General features: G+C 46.6%; 1 protein-coding gene across 2 annotated transcripts in view; it reads right to left on the bottom strand.

Annotated features, from left to right (window-relative positions):
• The window catches only part of LOC140384906 (uncharacterized oxidoreductase YjmC-like), a 108,736-nt gene that overhangs the window by 14,552 nt on the left and 74,453 nt on the right, over positions 1 to 19,731 (bottom strand). For both annotated transcript variants that reach the window (XM_072466822.1, XM_072466821.1), the window contains exon 8: positions 6,793 to 6,911. In XM_072466822.1, coding sequence (XP_072322923.1) covers positions 6,793 to 6,911 — 119 coding nt within the window. The remainder of the gene's footprint in view (positions 1 to 6,792; positions 6,912 to 19,731) is intronic.

Here is a 19,731-nt window from a genome sequence, read left to right as displayed (position 1 = left end):
CCAGATGGATGAGCCTAGCTGAACAGCAGTTACTTCTCCAGACCCAGCAGATCCAGATTCGAACAAAGGCCACTGTTCCTCTGACCTAAGCCAGGTGCCTGAAGTTAAGTACAGGTTGTCATAGTTGTTAGGTGTAGTTTAGCTCCTAGTGTTTATGTTGCATGTATAAGTTAATCTTGTGTGTAAATAAAGTATTATTGAACTTGAACTAACTAACTGGTTGTTGGGTCTTTGATCGATATCCGGTTGAACCTTGTGGTGGTATCATTTGATACCTGGCGACTCTGAAAGCAATATAATATCGATATCTAGATAAAAGAAAGGCAACCTTATTGACTGCCATATTTATAGCGAGTAAATATAGCAACACTTTGGTCATAAGGATAGAAAAACAGAAGTGTTTATGTTCAAAGAAACTTTGATGTGCATGTACAAAGAACATTGAAAGTTGGCATGCAAGTATTGTAAGCAATTATGAAGGCACATGGCATATTGGCATTCATTGTAAGGGGATTGGAATACAGGAATAAATTCTGCTACACTGTATAGGGTTTTGGTGGGACCACATCTGGAATACTGTGTGCAGTTTTGGTCTCCACATTTAAGGATGGATATACTTGTATTGGAGGCAGCGCAACAAAGATTTACTCAATTGATCCCTGGAGTGAAGGGGTTGTCCTATGATGAGAGATTGAGTAAATTGGGTTTATGTTCTCTGGGGTTTATCAGAATGAAAGGCGATCTTATTGACACATACAAAATTCTAAAGGGGCTTCATAGGATGGATGAAGCAAGATTCAGAAAAAGGGGAAAGAGCAAGGGAGTGTGTGAGGGAATGGGAGAAAACAAGGAGGAGTGGAAAAAAGGGATGGAAAGACAGCAGAGGGGTAATCAAGGAAGAGGGGAGAGAAAAAGGGAGGAGGGAGAAAATGAGGTGGAAGGAAAACGAGAAAAGGGGGAGAGAGAAAAGGGGAGTAGGAGAATGGAGGAGGAAGGAAAGTGAGAAAAGGAAATGAGGGAGATGACGATAGAATGGGAAAGTGAGGAAGAGAGAGTGAGAAAGCAGAATATAAAACAAGGGAGAGAAAGAGTGTGGGAGAGAGAGCGCGTGATGGAGAGAGAGTGAGGAGGAAGGAAATAGAAATGAATAATACTTAAAATAAAAGTGGAAAACTAAATCACACGCAGCTTCCTCCAGGCTCAGATGATGCTTGTTGAGGAAGAAGAATAAGGGAGGGAAGAGAGGGAGGAGAGAGTGAGGGAAGAAGGAGTATAATAGTGTTGATAACCCTTTCATATGATGAACAGCACTTGGAGGATGGTTAAGGAACAGAATCCACCCTGGGTGGGAATGGCCCAGTAATTTTTAAAAATTCAGCAATGGTAATACATAGAAACATATATAGAAAATAGAAGCAGGTGTAGGCCATTCGGCCCTTCAAGCCTACTCCGCCATTCATGATGATCATGGCTGATCATCATCAAGTTCACTACCCTGATCCCGCCTTACCCCATATCCCTTGATCCCTTTAGCCCCAAGAGCTATATCTAATTCCTTCTTGGAATTACATAATGTTTTCGACTCAACTACTTTTTGTGGTAATGAATAGATACACCACTCTCTGGGTAAAGAAATTTCTCCTCACCTCAGTCCTAAAAGGTTTACCCCTTATCCTCAAACTATGACCCCTGGTCCTGGACTCTCCCACCATCAGGAACATTCTTTCTGAATCTACCCGGTCTAATCTTGCTAGAATTTTATAAGTTTCTATGTGATCCCTTCTCACTCTTCTAGACTCCAGTTAATATAATCCTAACTGACTTAGTCTCTTCTTATATCGCAGTCCCGCCATCCTGGAAATCAGTCTGGTTAACCTTCGCTGCACTGCCTCCATATCAAGAACATTCTTCCTCAGATAAGGACACCAAAACTGCACACAACACTCCAGTATTATTCTAGCCTTACCAATGCTCTATACAATAGCAGTAAAACATCCCTATTCCTACACTAAATCCTCTCGCTATGAAGACCAACATACCTGTTGCCTTCTTTACTGCCTGCTCTACCTGCAAGCTTACTTTCAGCGACTGATGCTCGAGGACACCAAGGCCTCGCTGAGTATCCACCTCTCTCAATTTACACCCATCCTTCCTATTTTTGCTGCCAAAGTGGATAACCTCACATTTATCCACATTATATTGTTTCTGCCATGCATATGCCCATTCATTCAGCCTGCCCAAATCCCACTGAAGCATCTCTGCATCCTCCTCACAGTTCACCCTCCCACCCAACTTGGTATCATCTGCAAATTTGGAAATACTACATTTAGTTCTGTTGTCCAACCCATTAGTATATAATGTCAACAGTTGGAGTCCTAGCACAGATCCATGCAGTACCCCACTAGTTACCGCCTGCCAATCGAAAAAAAGACCTATTTATTCCAACTTTTTGTTTCCTGTCTGCTAACCAGCTTTCTATCCATCTCAAGACACTACCCACAATCCCCATGCACTTTAACTTTACATAGTAATCTGCTATGTGAGACCTTCATAGAATCATTGAATTTACAGTGCAGAAGGGGGCCATTCGGCCCATCGGGTCTGCACCGGCCCTTGGAAAGAGCGCCTTACGCCTCCACCCTATCCCCGTAACCCAGTAACCCCACCTAACCTTTTGGACACTAAGGGCAAATTTAGCATGGCCAATCCACCTAACCTGCGCCTAACCCCTAATCATTGGGTTGTGGGAGGAAACAGGAGCACCCAGAGGAAACCCATGCAGACATGGGGAGAAAGTGCAAACTTCACACAGATAGTCACCCGAGGCCGGAATTGAACCTGAGACCCCGGAGCTGTGAGCCAGCAGTGCTAACCACTGTGCCACTGTTGAAAGCCTTCTGAAGTCTAAATAAACCACATCATCGGGTCTCCCTGGTCAACTCTAGCAGTTACACCTTCAAAGAATTCCAGTAGATTTGTCAGGCATAATTTCCCTTTCAGAAATCCATGCTGAGTTTGTCTGATTATGCCAATGCTTTCCAAATACTGTGCAAAGAAATCCATGATAATGGACTCCAGCAACTTCCCGACTACTGACGTTAAGCTCATTGGTCTGTAGTTCCCTGTTTTCTCTTTACTTCCGTTTGTGAATAGCAGAGTTATATTAGCGACCCTCCAATCTGTAGGAACCATTCCAGAGTCCAAGGAATTTTAGAATATGACTGCCAATGGAGCTAATATTTCTGGGGCTACTTCCTTAAGAACTCTGGAATGAAGATTATCAGGCCCTGGAGATTTAAATGTCTACAACTCCATTAATTTCCCTAAAATTATTTTTCTACTGTTTCTAATTTCCTTCAACTCCTCACTCAGAACTTCCAGTACATTATTCATGTCTTCCTTTTGTGAAGACAGAAGCAAAGTACAAATTTAGTTCCTCAGCCATTTCTTTGTTCCCATTATGAATTTTCCCATTTCTGACTATGAGGGGCCTATATTTGTTTTCATAAATCTTTTTCACTTTTTTTAAATTGAGAGTATCCAATTCTTTTTTCCAATTAAGGGGCAATTTAGCGTGGCCAATCCACCTACCCTGCACATCTTTGGGTTGTGGGGGTGAGACCCTCGCGGACACTGAGAAAATGTGCAAACTCCACATGGACAGTGACCCAGAGCTGGGTCCACGGCACTGTGAGGCAGCAGTGCTAACCATTGCGCCACTGTGCTGCCCTAATCCTTTTTTTTTTACATACCTATAAAATACTTTTACAGTCAGTTTTTATGTTCCCTGCTAGCTTTCTTTCATATTGTATTTTCCCCTTCTTAATCAATCCCTTGGTCTGCCTTTGCTGAATTTTAAACTGTTCCCAATCCTCTGGTCTATTGCTTTTTCTTGCCAACTTGACTGCCTCTTCTTTCAATCTAATACTATCTCTAATTTCCCTTGTAAGCAGTGGTTTGGCCACAGTTCCCTTCCTACTCTTGTGCCAAATAGGAATAAAGAACTTTTTGAGTTCACCCATTCGTTCATTGAATGCCTGCCATTGCCTGTCCACTGTCCTTCCTTTCAGTAATGTTTCCCAGTCAGTCATAGCCAACATATGCCTCATACCATTATAATTACCTTTATTAAGATTCAGGGCCCTAGTCTTAGAATCAACTACCTCAGTATCCACCATGATAAAGAATTCTCTCATATTATGGTCACTCAGCCCCAAGGATTCTCTCACAGCTAGGTTTCCAACTAACCCTTTCTCATTGGATAACACCCAGTCCAAGATGGCCTGTCCATTGGTGGTTCCTCAAAGTATTGGTCCAGAGAACCATCCCCGTATATATTCCAGAAATTTCTCCTTTATTGTACTGTGAATAATTTGACTCACCCAACTATATGCAGATTAAATTCACCCATAATTATCACAATGTACCTTGAACACATGCATCACTGATTTCCTGTCTAATGCTGTTCCCAACATTACCACTGTTTGGTAGTCTGTATGCCACCCCAACAAATGTTCTTTGCCCCATGGTGTTTCTTAACTTGACCCATATAGATTCCACATCGTCTGTGCTACTCTGCGGGATTCTCTGTTGATGGGATCCTCCGCCTAGTCGGCACCGCGCCCACACGTGCGTGTTACCCGACGCTGTGTGGGGGGCCTACAATGGTTAACCCCATTGCCCGGCTGCAGGAATGAGGAACGGAGAATCCCACCCAATATCTTTCCTCAATACTGTCTCAATATTTTCTTTAATCAACAAAGCAACTTCACCATCTTTTCCTTTCTGTCTGTCCTTCCTAAAAACTGAATAGCCCGCAATATTTAGTTCCCATCCTTGGTCACCTTGGACCATGTCTCCGTAAACCCAACTATATCATGCCCCTTTACATCTATATATATGCCACTGTGTGTCAAGAGGTTAGATCCTCTCTCATAGGAGATGGTCATTGCCCAGCACTTGTGTAGTGCTAATGTAACTTGCCACTTGTATGCCCAAGCCTGAATATTGCCCAGGTCTTTCTTCATTTGGACATGGACTGCTTCATTATCTGAGGAGTCATCAATGGCGCTGAACATTGTGCAGTCATCTGTGAACATTCCCAAATCTGAGCTTATAGATCATAGAATAGATCATAGAATTTACAGTGCAGAAGGAGGCCATTCGGCCCATCGAGTCTGCACCGGCTCTTGGAAAGAGCACCCTACCCAAGGTCCACGCTTCCACCCTATCCCCATAACCCAGTAACCTCACCCAACACTAAGGGCAATTTTGGACACTAAGGGCAATTTATCATGGCCAATCCACCTAACCTGCACATCTTTGGACTGTGGGAGGAAACCGGAGCACCCGGAGGAAACCCAAGCACACACGGGGAGGATGTGCAGACTCCGCACAGACAGTGACCCACGCCGGAATCGAACCTGGGACCCTGGAGCTGTGAAGTAATTGTGCTAACCACTATGCTACCGTGCTGCCCACTTATGATGGAAGGGAGGTCACTGATGAAGCAGCTGAAGATGGTTGGGCCTAGGGCCTGAGGAACTCCTACAGTGATATACTAGAGCTGAGATTTTTGACCTCCAACCAACACAACCATCTTCTTTTGTGTCTGGTATGACTCCAACCAGCGGAGAGTTTTCCCCTGATTCGTCTTGCTCCATTTTTGCTAGGGCTCCTTGATGCCATACTCGGTCAAGTGCTGCCTTGATGTCAAGGGCAGTCACTCTCACCTCACCTCTGGCATTCAGCCCTATCTCCATGTTTGTACCAAAGCAGTAATGAGATGAGGAGATGAATGACCCTGGAGAACCCAAACTGAGTGTCCGTGAGCAGGTTATTGCTGAGTAAGTGCCGCTTGATCGCAATGTTGATGACTCTTTCCATCACTTTGCTGATCATGGAGAGTAGACTGATAGGGCGGTAATTGGCTGGGTTGGATTTATCCTGTTTCTTGAGTACGTGACACACCTGGAAAATTTTCTACATTCCGGATAGATGACCGGCAACATCAATAGCATCAATGGCTCACGTCCTGAATATTCCAGACTGAGATTGTGGCAGATGGTGGGACAACCAACCATCTATAATGGCTTTAACAGAAGTGACCAATACACTGTGCTCGTGAAGACCAAACCATGGGCGTCATTCTCCGCCGGCGGGAGTCTCCGTTCTGCCGGCGCTCGGGGGTTTCCCGACGGCGTGGGGGTGCCCCACAATGGGAAACCCCATTGACCGGCCGGTGTTACGGAGACTCCCGCCGGCCGGTCGGCGCAGAAATGTGGCGGGGCGGGTAGGAGAATTTCGCCCCATATCTCCACCCTGAGTGAGCTGGAGTGGGAGATGGAGCAATGAGTCATGTGCAGCACGGTAGCATTGTGGATAGCACAATTGCTTCACAGCTCCAGGGTCCCAGGATCGATTCTGCCTTGGGTCACTGTCTGTGAGGAGTCTGCACATCCTCCCCGTGTGTGCATGGGTTTCCTCCGGGTGCTCCGATTTCTTCTCACAGTCCAAAGATGTGCAGGTTAGGTGGATTGGCCATGATAAATTGCCCTTAGTGTTCAAAATTGCCCTTAGTGTTGGGTGGGGTTACTGGGTTGTGGGGATAGGGTGGAGGTGTGGACCTTGGGTAGGGTGCTCTTTCCAAGAGCTGGTGCAGACTCGATGGGCCGAATGGCCTCCTTCTGCATTGTAAATTCTATGAAAAATTCTATCTATGAGTCGAGTTTTGAGCAGGATGAAAGCATATTTGTTGTGCAGTCACTCAGTGCAGCAATATTGAGTCCTCACCAGATTGGCCACCTTGTCTGTTTCCTTCCAACGACGGATGTTATTACTGTAATGAGATCCTGAGAGCATGCCGCAAAATACCTCCACCAGCATACTCAGTCCATAGCCCTTATAACCACCTGAAAATAAAACACAACATTCAGCTCAAACATCACTCGGCTTGTCAAAGCACTCAGCTAATCACAAAATTCAGTTTCTACAACTCCCTTTCTTTTCCTCTGTCCCTCCCATCCTCTCTCCTTCCCTTTCCTCTCTACTCCACCCATTCCTTTCTATCTTCACCTCTTCTTCCTTCGCCTCCTTCCTCCTCCCCTCCCCCCCCCCCCCCCTCCTCCTGCTTTCAGTTTCCTCTCCAATGGATTCTCTTCCTTCCTCATTTTCTTTTCTCTTTTTTTCATCTCCAACTATCCCATTCCTTCCATCCACTCCCTCTTTGGGCAGCACGTCAGCACGTCAGCACAGTGGTTAGCACTGTTGCTTCACAGCACCAGGAGAAGCTCACTCAACCTGTCATTTTTCACACCTAAACCCGTGTGAATGGGTGTTGATGAATTGCCCGTAGGAGGGCAAATGCCCAATCTACAATAGGTCATTCTAAACAGACCTCAGTATCATGGAATATGGAAGAACAAATCAACCATGCATCTCAATTTACCCTGCTGCAAGTATTTGTTTTAGATCAGTGGTAAATATTAGTTTGTGTGTGCTGAATGACCACCCACATTCACTACCATAGGTATAATCTTCGAGTGATTGGTTACAGCTTGACATAATCGTGGCCCTAGTATCTGAGTGTCATCCATCTCTGGGTGTGTTCTGCTCCGAGGCTGAGCCCTCTTATGTGAAAAGCTGGCTCTCCACCATGATGAACAGAACTTGGAGGAAGGGTTAAGGGCATAAAATCTATCCTGTGTGGGAATGGCCGAGCAATAACACTAACAAACCAAGTCCTGAATGGTCCAGACTGAGATTGTGGTAGGTGACAAAAGAACGAACACAAGGAAGTAAAATAAGCAGAAAATAGTGGAAGAACTCAGCAGGTCTGGCAGCATTTGTGGAGCGAGAATATAAAGTTCACATTTCGGGTCTGTATGATTGTTCTTAACCCCTTGTCACAAATTTATCCGTCAATGGCGGGTTTAGTAGAAATGAACAAACATTGCATTGCTCGTGAAAACAAAAGCTTATCCCAATCCTGAGCACATTCTCCATCCAATAGGACTGACCCAGCTGCTCAAAATTGATTGATTGATTTTTATTGTCACATGTACCGAAGTACAGTGAAAGGTATTTTTCTGCGGCCAAGGGAACGTACACAGTACGTACATAGTATACAAAAGAATAATTAACAGAGTACATTGACCAATAGTGATTGGTTGCAGTGCGAAACAAGGGGCCAAACAAGAGCAGCATAGGGCAATGTGAATAGTTTTCTTACAGGGAACCGATCAGTCCAAGGGAGAGTCGTTGAGGAGTCTAGTAGCTGTGGGGAAGAAGCTGTCCCTCTGTCTGGATGTGTGGGTCTTCAGACTTCTGCATCTTCGGCCTGATGGAAGGGTCTGGAAGCAGGCAAAGCCTGAGTGGGAGGGGTCTCTGATAATGCTATCTGCCTTCCTGAGGCAGCGGGAGGTGCAGACAGAATCAATGGGAGGATGGCAAACTTGTGTGATGCACTGGGCTGAGTTCACCACACTCTGCAGCTTCTTGCGATCTTGGGCCGAGCAGTTGCCATATCAAGCTGTAATGCAGCCAGATAGGATGCTCTCTATGGCACATCTGTAGAGGTTTGTGAGAGTCAATGCAGACATGTCGAATTTCTTTAGTTTCCTTAGGAAGTAGAGACATTGCCGGCTTTCTTGACTGTTGCATAAACTGGACATCTATGAGCCGCTGTGGGGCATCAGCAGCAGCAGAATTGCATTCCACCACAATCTGTAATCTTGCGTCTCGGCATTTCACTTCCACATCACCAGCAAGCCAGGAAACCAATCCGAGCTCAATGGCGAGTGTTGAAGAAGAGACACTAAACGGCATAGCTGAGAATGAGTTGTAAACTGCACTTGTCTTTGCAGGGGCAGGCCAGTTGATTTCGGCGGGAGAACAGCTGGTTTGTCAATTTCAGCGGGGGCAGTGCGAAAGTGATTGCTGGGAGGTAAGTCTGTGCTTTAAAAACACTTGTCTTTGCAGGGGCAGGCCAGTCGATTTCGGCGGGAGAACAGCTGGTTTGTCAATTTCAGCGGGGGCAGTGCGGAAGTGATTTCTGGGAGGTAAGTCTGTGCTTTAAAAACACTTGTCTTTGCAGGGGCAGGCCAGTCGATTTCGGCGGGAGAACAGCTGGTTTGTCAATTTCAGCGGGGGCAGTGCGGAAGTGATTGCTGGGAGGTAAGTCTGTGCTTTAAAAACACTTGTCTTTGCAGGGGCAGGCCAGTCGATTTCGGCGGGAGAACAGCTGGTTTGTCAATTTCAGCGGGGGCAGTGCGGATGTGATTGCTGGGAGGTAAGTCTGTGCTTTAAAAACACTTACCTGGCCCCGTTTTCGGTCCCTCTTTTCTGTTTTTAAAAAATATTTTAGTATTTAAGGCGGGAACAGGAAGTTCGACCCGCGGACCTCTGGGAAGACCCTCACCAATAAATTCTGGTGGAGAGGAAACCCGAAACACTACACGTGTAGTGTCTCCCACCCGCCCTCCTCCTCTAACCTAATAATAAAACCCATTGATGTGAGGTAAGTACCATATTTTATTATTAACACGAAGGTAAGTAAGTGATTTTTACGCATTATTACTTTTGTATCTTTTTCAAATTGTGTGTGTGTCGGGGGGGAAACTGAAGTGAAATCACAGAAAAGCTGTGGCCTGAGTGGCTGGTTGGGATTCTACACTAAATTAAAAAAACTGAGCATTGGTAACTAATTAAACATAATTACTTAATTATAATTTAGAGGGATATCTAAGCCAGAGATCGGAGAGTACTATATTTAGCTTTCGCATTTCTATTAGAAATCTAGTGCTAGGAAACAGATAGTCAACAGTAACTTTGAAATTTAAAAAAATATATATTCAAAAAAAAAAATTTTAAAAATTTTAATTTTAATTAATTGACGCAATGTCAGTTAGAGGGGTGCTGTGCTCTGACTGTGAGATGTGGCAGGTCCGGGAGGCTTCCAGCGTCCCGGATGGCTTCATCTGCAGAAAGTGCACCCAACTGGAGCTCCTCACAGACCGCATGGTTCGGTTGGAGCGGCAATTGGATGCACTTAGGAGCATGCAGGTGGCGGAAAGCGTCATAGATCACAGTTGTGTAGATGTGGTCACACCCAAGGTGCAGGCAGAGAAATGGGTGACCACCAGAAAGGGCAGGCAGTCAGTGCAGGAATCCCCTGTGGTTGTCCCCCTCTCGAACAGATATACCCCTTTGGATACTGTCGGGGGGGATAGCCTATCAGGGGAAAACAGCAGCAGCCAGAGCAGTGGCACCACGGCTGGCTCTGATGTTCAGAAGGGAGGGTCAAAGCGCAGAAGAGTAATAGTAATAGGGGACTCTATAGTCAAGGGCACAGATAGGCGCTTCTGTGGACGTGAAAGAGACTCCAGGATGGTATGTTGCCTCCCTGGTGCCAGGGTCCAGGATGTCTCCGAACGGGTAGAGGGCATCCTGAAGGGGGAGGGCAAACAGGCAGAGGTCGTTGTACATATTGGTACTAACGACATAGGCAGGAAGGGGCATGAGGTCCTGCAGCAGGAGTTCAGGGAGCTAGGCAGAAAGTTAAAAGACAGGACCTCGAGGGTTGTAATCTCGGGATTACTCCCTGTGCCACGTGCCAGTGAGGCTAGAAATAGGAAGATAGAGCAGCTAAACACGTGGCTAAACAGCTGGTGTAGGATGGAGGGTTTCCATTATCTGGACCACTGGGAGCTCTTCCGGGGCAGGTGTGACCTGTATAAGAAGGACGGGTTGCATCTAAACCGGAGAGGCATAAATATCCTGGCCGCGAAGTTTGCTAGTGTCACACGGGAGGGTTTAAACTAGTATGGCAGGGGGGTGGGCACGGGAGCAATAGGTCAGAAGGTGAGAGCATTGAGGGAGAACTAGGGAATAGGGACAGTGTGGCTCTGAGGCAGAGCAGACAGGGAGAAGTTGATGAACACAGCGGGTCTGGTGGCCTGAAGTGCGTATGTTTTAATGCAAGAAGTATTACGGGTAAGGCAGATGAACTTAGAGCTTGGATTAGTACTTGGAACTATGATATTGTTGCCATTACAGAGACCTGGTTGATGGAAGGGCAGGATTGGCAGCTAAACGATCCAGGATTTAGATGTTTCAGGCGGGATAGAGGGGGATGTAAAAGGGGAGGCGGAGTTGCGCTACTGGTTCGGGAGAATATCACAGCTGTACTGCGAGAGGACACCTCAGAGGGCAGTGAGGCTATATGGGTAGAGATCAGGAATAAGAAGGGTGCAGTCACAATGTTGGGGGTTTACTACAGGCCTCCCAACAGCCAGCGGGAGATAGAGGAGCAGATAGGTAGACAGATTTTGGAAAAGAGTGAAAACAACAGGGTTGTGGTGATGGGAGACTTCAACTTCCCCAATATTGACTGGGACTCACTTAGTGCCAGGGGCTTAGACGGGGCGGAGTTTGTAAGGAGCATCCAGGAGGGCTTCTTAAAACAATATGTAGACAGTCCAACTAGGGAAGGGGCGGTACTGGACCTGGTATTGGGGAATGAGCCCGGCCAGGTGGTAGATGTTTCAGTAGGGGAGCATTTCGGTAACAGTGACCACAATTCAGTAAGTTTTAAAGTACTGGTGGACAAGGATAAGAGTGGTCCTAGGATGAATGTGCTAAATTGGGGGAAGGCTAATTATAACAATATTAGGCGGGAACGGAAGAACATAGATTGGGGGCGGATGTTTGAGGGCAAATCAACATCTGACATGTGGGAGGCTTTCAAGTGGCAGTTGAAAGGAATTCAGGACCGGCATGTTCCTGTGAGGAAGAAGGATAAATACGGCAATTTTCGGGAACCTTGGATGACGAGAGATATTGTAGGCCTCGTCAAAAAGAAAAAGGAGGCATTTATCAGGGCTAAAAGGCTGGGAACAGACGAAGCCTGCGTGGAATATAAGGAAAGTAGGAAGGAACTTAAGCAAGGAGTCAGGAGGGCTAGAAGGGGTCACGAAAAGTCATTGGCAAATAGGGTTAAGGAAAATCCCAAGGCTTTTTACACGTACATAAAAAGCAAGAGGGTAGCCAGGGAAAGGGTTGGCCCACTGAAGGATAGGCAAGGGAATCTATGTGTGGAGCCAGAGGAAATGGGCGAGGTACTAAATGAATACTTTGCATCAGTATTCACCAAAGAGAAGGAATTGGTAGATGTTGAGTCTGGAGAAGTGGGTGTAGATAGCCTGGGTCACATTGAGATCCAAAAAGACGAGGTGTTGGGTGTCTTAAAAAATATTAAGGTAGATAAGTCCCCAGGGCCTGATGGGATCTACCCCAGAATACTGAAGGAGGCTGGAGAGGAAATTGCTGAGGCCTTGACGGAAATCTTTGGATCCTCGCTGTCTTCGGGGGATGTCCCGGAGGACTGGAGAATAGCCAATGTTGTTCCTCTGATTAAGAAGGGTAGCAAGGATAATCCCGGGAACTACAGGCCGGTGAGCCTTACTTCAGTGGTAGGGAAATTACTGGAGAGAATTCTTCGAGACAGGATCTACTCCCATTTGGAAGCAAATGGACGTATTAGTGAGAGGCAGCACGGTTTTGTGAAGGGGAGGTCGTGTCTCACTAACTTGATAGAGTTTTTCGAGGAGGTCACTAAGATGATTGATGCAGGTAGGGCAGTGGATGATGTCTATATGGACTTCAGTAAGGCCTTTGACAAGGTCCCTCATGGTAGACTAGTACAAAAGGTGAAGTCACACGGGATCAGGGGTGAGCTGGCAAGGTGGATACAGAACTGGCTAGGCCATAGAAGGCAGAGAGTATCAATGGAAGGATGCTTTTCTAATTGGAGGGCTATGACCAGTGGTGTTGCACAGGGATCAGTGCTGGGGCCTTTGCTCTTTGTAGTATATATAAATGATTTGGAGGAAAATGTAACTGGTCTGATTAGTAAGTTTGCAGACGACACAAAGGTTGGTGGAATTGCGGATAGCGATGAGGACTGTCGGAGGATACAGCAGGATTTAGATTGTTTGGAGACTTGGGCGGAGAGATGGCAGATGGAGTTTAATCCGGACAAATGTGAGGTAATGCATTTTAGAACATAGAACATAGAACATAGAACAATACAGCGCAGTACAGGCCCTTCGGCCCACGATGTTGCACCGAAACAAAAGCCATCCAACCTACACTATGCCATTATCATCCATATGTTTATCCAATAAACTTTTAAATGCCCTCAATGTTGGCGAGTTCACCACTGTAGCAGGTAGGGCATTCCACGGCCTCACTACTCTTTGCGTAAAGAACCTACCTCTGACCTCTGTCCTATATCTATTACCCCTCAGTTTAAAGTTATGTCCCCTCGTGCCAGCCATATCCATCCGCGGGAGAAGGCTCTCACTGTCCACCCTATCCAACCCCCTGATCATTTTGTATGCCTCTATTAAGTCTCCTCTTAACCTTCTTCTCTCCAACGAAAACAACCTCAAGTCCATCAGCCTTTCCTCATAAGATTTTCCCTCCATACCAGGCAACATCCTGGTAAATCTCCTCTGCACCCGCTCCAAAGCCTCCACGTCCTTCCTATAATGCGGTGACCAGAACTGTATGCAATACTCCAAATGCGGCCGTACCAGAGTTCTGTACAGCTGCAACATGACCTCCCGACTCCGGAACTCAATCCCTCTACCAATAAACACTCCATAGGCCTTCTTCACAACCCTATCAACCTGGGTGGCAACTTTCAGGGATCTATGTACATGGACACCTAGATCCCTCTGCTCATCCACACTTTCAAGAACTTTACCATTAGCCAAATATTCCGCATTCCTGTTATTCCTTCCAAAGTGAATCACCTCACACTTCTCTACATTAAACTCCATTTGCCACCTCTCGGCCCAGCTCTGCAGCTTATCTATATCCCTCTGTAATCTGCTACATCCTTCCACACTATCGACAACACCATCGACTTTAGTATCGTCTGCAAATTTACTCACCCACCCTTCTGCGCCTTCCTCTAGGTCATTGATAAAAATGACAAACAGCAACGGCCCCAGAACAGATCCTTGTGGTACTCCACTTGTGACTGTACTCCATTCTGAACATTTCCCATCAACCACCACCCTCTGTCTTCTTTCAGCTAGCCAATTTCTGATCCACATCTCTAAATCACCCTCAATCCCCAGCCTCCGTATTTTTTGCAATAGCCTACCGTGGGGAACCTTATCAAACGCTTTGCTGAAATCCATATACACCACATCAACTGCTCTACCCTCGTCTACCTGTTCAGTCACCTTCTCAAAGAACTCAATAAGGTTTGTGAGGCATGACCTACCCTTCACAAAGCCATGCTGACTATCCCTGATCATATTATTCCTATCTAGATGATTATAAATCTTGTCTCTTATAATCCCCTCCAAGACTTTACCCACTACAGACGTGAGGCTCACCGGCCTATAGTTGCCGGGGTTGTCTCTGCTCCCCTTTTTGAACAAAGGGACCACATTTGCTGTCCTCCAGTCCTCTGGCACTATTCCTGTAGCCAATGATGACATAAAAATCAAAGCCAAAGGTCCAGCAATCTCTTCCCTGGCCTCCCATAGAATCCTAGGATAAATCCCATCAGGTCCCGGGGACTTATCTATTTTCAGCCTGTCCAGAATTGCCAACACCTCTTCCCTATGTACCTCAATGCCATCTATTCTATTAGCCTGGGGCTCAGCATTCTCCTCCACAACATTATCTTTTTCCTGAGTGAATACTGACGAAAAATATTCATTTAGTATCTCGCCTATCTCTTCAGACTCCACACACAATTTCCCATCCCTGTCCTTGACTGGTCCTACTCTTTCCCTAGTCATTCGCTTATTCCTGACATACCTATAGAAAGCTTTTGGGTTTTCCTTGATCCTTCCTGCCAAATACTTCTCATGTCCCCTCCTTGCTCGTCTTAGCTCTCTCTTTAGATCCTTCCTCGCTACCTTGTAACTATCCATCGCCCCAACCGAAACTTCACACTTCATCTTCACATAGGCCTCCGTCTTCCTCTTAACAAGAGATTTCACTTCCTTGGTAAACCACGGTTCCCTCGCTCGACGCCTTCCTCCCTGTCTGACCGGTACATACTTATCAAGAACACGCAGTAGCTGATCCTTCAACAAGCCCCACTTATCCAGTGTGCCCAACACTTGCAGCCTACTTCTCCACCTTATCCCCCCCAAGTCACGTCTAATGGCATCATAATTGCCCTTCCCCCAGCTATAACTCTTGCCCTGCGGTGTATACTTATCCCTTTCCATCATTAACGTAAACGTCACCGAATTGTGGTCACTGTCCCCAAAGTGCTCTCCTACCTCCAAATCCAACACCTGGCCTGGTTCATTACCCAAAACCAAATCCAACGTGGCCTCGCCTCTTGTTGGCCTGTCAACATATTGTTTCAGGAAACCCTCCTGCACACACTGTACAAAAAACGACCGATCTATTGTACTCGAACTATATCTTTTCCAGTCAATATTTGGAAAGTTAAAATCTCCCATAATAACTACCCTGTTACTTTCGCTCATATCCAGAATCATCTTCGCCATCCTTTCCTCTACATCCCGAGAACTATTAGGAGGCCTATAAAAAACTCCCAACAGGGTGACCTCTCCTTTCCTGTTTCTAACTTCAGCCCATACTACCTCGGCAGAAGAGTCCCCATCTAGCATCCTCTCCGCCACCGTAATACTGCTCTTGACTAGCAGCGCCACACCTCCCCCTCTTTTGCCTCCTTCTCTGAGCTTACTAAAACACCTAAACCCCGGAACCTGCAACATCCATTCCTGTCCCTGCTCTATCCATGTCTCCGAAATGGCCACAACATCGAAGTCCCAGGTACCAACCCACGCTGCCAGTTCCCCTACCTTGTTTCGTATACTCCTGGCATTGAAGTAGACACACTTCAAACCACCTACCTGAACACTGGCCCCCTCCTGCGATGTCAAATCTGTGCTCCTGACCTCTATACTCTCATTCTCCCTTACCCTAAAACTACAATCCAGGTTCCCATGCCCCTGCTGCATTAGTTTAAACCCCCCCAAAGAGCACTAACAAATCTCCCCCCCCAGGATATTTGTGCCCCTCAGGTTCAGATGTAGACCATCCTGTCTGTAGAGGTCCCACCTTCCCCAGAAAGAGCCCCAGTTATCCAAAAATCTGAATCCCTCCCGCCTGCACCATCCCTGTAGCCACGTGTTTAAATGCTCTCTTTCCTTATTCCTCATCTCACTATCACGTGGCACGGGCAACAACCCAGAGATCACAACTCTGTTTGTTCTAGTTCTGAGCTTCCATCCTAGCTCCCTGAAAGCCTGCCTGACATCCTTGTCCCCTTTCCTACCTATGTCGTTGGTGCCAATGTGGACCACGACTTGGGGCTGCTCCCCCTCCCCCCTAAGGACCCGGAAAACACGATCCGAGACATCACGTACCCTTGCACCTGGGAGGCAACATACCAAACGTGAGTCTCTCACGCTCCCACAAAATCTCCTATCTGTGCCCCTGACTATAGAGTCCCCAATTACTAATGCTCTGCTCCTCTCCCCCCTTCCCTTCTGAGCAACAGGGACAGACTCCGTGCCAGAGGCCCGTACCCCATGGCTTACCCCTGGTAAGTCGTCCCCCCCACAAGTATCCAAAGCGGTATACTTGTTTCTCAGGGGTACGACCGCAGGGGATCCCTGCACTGACTGTTTTTTCCCAGTCCCTCTTACAGTTACCCACCTATCTCCAATCTTTGGTGTAACTAATTCCCTGAAGCTGCTATCTATGACCCCTTCTGCCTCCTGAATGATCCGAAGTTCTTCCAACTCCAGCTCCAGTTCCCTAACTCGGTCTTGGAGGAGCTGGAGATGGCAGCACTTCCTGCAGGTAAAATCAGCAGGGACACTAACTGCATCCCTCACCTCAAACATCCTGCAGGAGGAACATTGCACTCCCTTCCCTGCCATTCCTCCAACTTTCTACCAAGATCTGGCTAAAAAATAATAATATAATAAAATATGGTACTTACTCAGACCAATGGGTTTTATTATTAGGTTAGAGGAGGAGGGCAGGTGGGAGACACTACACGTGTCGTGTCTCGGGTTTCCTCTCCACCAGAATTTATTGGGGAGGGTCTTCCCAGACGTCCGCGGGTCGACTTCCTGTTCCCGCCTAAAAAACTAATTTAAAATTAAAAAAAAGAAAAATTCTCAGCTCCTGCTGAAATTGACTAACCAGCCAGCTGTTCTCACGCCGCCGAAATCGACTGGCCTGCCCCTGCAAAGACAAGTGCTTTTAAAGGTTGACTTACCTCCCAGCAACCTCCTTCCGCAATGCTCCCGCTGAAACTGACTCACCACTCACCAGCTGAAGGTGAGGTCTAATGCAGGTAGGGAATATACGGTGAATGGTAGAACCCTCAAGAGTACTGAAAGTCAAAGAGATCTAGGAGTGCAGGTCCACAGGTCACTGAAAGGGGCAACACAGGTGGAGAAGGTAGTCAAGAAGGCATACGGCATTCTTGCCTTCATTGGCCGGGGCATTGAGTATAAGAATTGGCAAGTCATGTTGCAGCTGTATAGAACCTTAGTTAGGCCACACTTGGAGTATAGTGCTCAATTCTGGTCGCCACACTACCAGAAGGATGTGGAGGCTTTAGAGAGGGTGCAGAAGAGATTTACCAGAATGTTGCCTGGTATGGAGGGCATTAGCTATGAGGAGCGGTTGAATAAACTCAGTTTGTTCTCACTGGAACGAAGGAGGTTGAGGGGAGACCTGATAGAGGTATACAAAATTATGAGGGGCATAGACAGAGTGGATAGTCAGAGGCTTTTCCCCAGGGTAGAGGGGTCAATTACTAGGGGGCATAGGTTTAAGGTGAGAGGGGCAAGGTTTAGAGTAGATGTACGAGGCAAGTTTTTTACGCAGAGGGTAGTGGGTGCCTGGAACTCGCTACCGGAGGAGGTGGTGGAAGCAGGGACGATAGTGACATTTAAGGGGCATCTTGACAAATACATGAATAGGATGGGAATAGAGGGATACGGACCCAGGAAGTGTAGAAGATTGTAGTTTAGTCGGGCAGCATGGTCGGCACGGGCTTGGAGGGCCGAAGGGCCTGTTCCTGTGCTGTATATTTCTTTGTTCTTTGTTCTAAACAGCAAAAGCATCAGGCTGGAGACAGAGCTAACATGACCCACAGCCAACAACTCAAAGCTAAACTCTGCAGCTCTGTCACATCCAGTTGAGAATGGTAGTGGACAACCATACAGCTAAATGGAGGAGGAACATTTCCATTCTCAATCATATTGGAACCCAGCAAGTGAGCTGAAGAGAAATAATGATGAGACAACGTTATGAAGTGCCTTCAGGTAAAGGTGCTGAGTGGATGATCCATCCAAGATATCACCATTACTGAGGCTAATCCTCAGTCTATTCAGTTCACTTCATGTGATATTAGGAATGGTGCAAAGCCTCATTTACGTTTTTGAACACCGCCAACATCCCATCTGTATTGCTGAGTCCTCTACTCCAGAGCAATTTGCCCCCTAATGCTAACTTTTCCAGTCCAGCTGCAATTTGCACCCACGGATGTCCTATCAACTGACAACAGGGTACCACAAACCAGGTCAATTACCACCGTATCAATGTTGTAAATGAGTGGCGTGCCCCAGGCCAAGGTGAAAAGTGCAATTCTATCCAGTTATGGTCAGATGCATTTTGAGCACTGCCTCGGTTCTAGTCAGATCCACCTTGAGCATTGTGTCCTGTTCTGGTCAGATGCACCTTTAACATTGTGCGAATGTTCTGGTCAGATGCACCTTGAGCATTGTATCCAGTTCTGGTCAGATGCACATTGAACACTACGTCCAGTTCCAGTCAGATGCACCTTTAACATTGTGCCTCGAGGTCATTGTTATTTGTGTTGTTATAATATTGTGTAAAGGATGCACAATGTACTGTGCTGGTTGACCAAAAATTTTCAATAAAATATTTAAAAAAAAAAAAACATTGTGCCTAGTTCTGGTCAGATGCACTTTGAGCACTGTGTTCAGTTCTGGTCAGATGCAAATTGAGCATTGTATCCAGTTCTGATCAGATGTACCTTGAGCATTCTCTCCAGTTCTGGTCAGAAGAAACTTGAGCATTGTCTCCAGTTCTGGTCAGATACACCTTGAGCATTGTCTCAAGGCCTGGTCAGTTGCAACTTGAGCACTGTCCCCAGTTCTGGTCAGATACACCGTGAGCATTTTTCTCCAGTTCTGGTCAGATGCAACTTGAGCATTGTCTCCAGTTCAGGTCAGATGCACCTTGGGCATTGTCTCCAGGTCTGGTCAGATGCACTTTGAGGGCTATGTCCAGTTCTGGTCAGATGCACCTTGAACATTGTGTCCAGTTCTGGTGAGGTGCACCTTGAGCATTGTGTCCAGTTCTGGTCAGATGGAACTTGAGCATTGTCTCCAGTTCTGGTCAAATACACCTTGAGGATTGCCTCCAGTTCTGGTCAGATGCAACTTGAGAATTGTCTCCAATTCTGGTCAGATGCACCTTGAGCATTGTCTCCTGTTCTGGTCAGATGTCCCTTGAACACTATGTCCAGTTCTGGTCAGAAGCACCTTGAGCATTGCCTTCAGTTCTGGTCAGATGGAACTTGAGTATTGTCTCCAGTTCTGGTCAGATACACCTTGAGTATTGTGTCTTGTTCTGGGCAGATGCAACTTGAGCATTGTGTCAAGTTCTGGTCAGATG

The sequence above is a fragment of the Scyliorhinus torazame genome, chromosome 10, assembly GCF_047496885.1.
Source record: "Scyliorhinus torazame isolate Kashiwa2021f chromosome 10, sScyTor2.1, whole genome shotgun sequence".
Classification (NCBI taxonomy): Eukaryota; Metazoa; Chordata; class Chondrichthyes; order Carcharhiniformes; family Scyliorhinidae; genus Scyliorhinus; species Scyliorhinus torazame.
The sequence above is the reverse complement of the archived record's forward strand: the minus strand, read 5'-3'. Positions and strand labels throughout refer to the sequence as shown.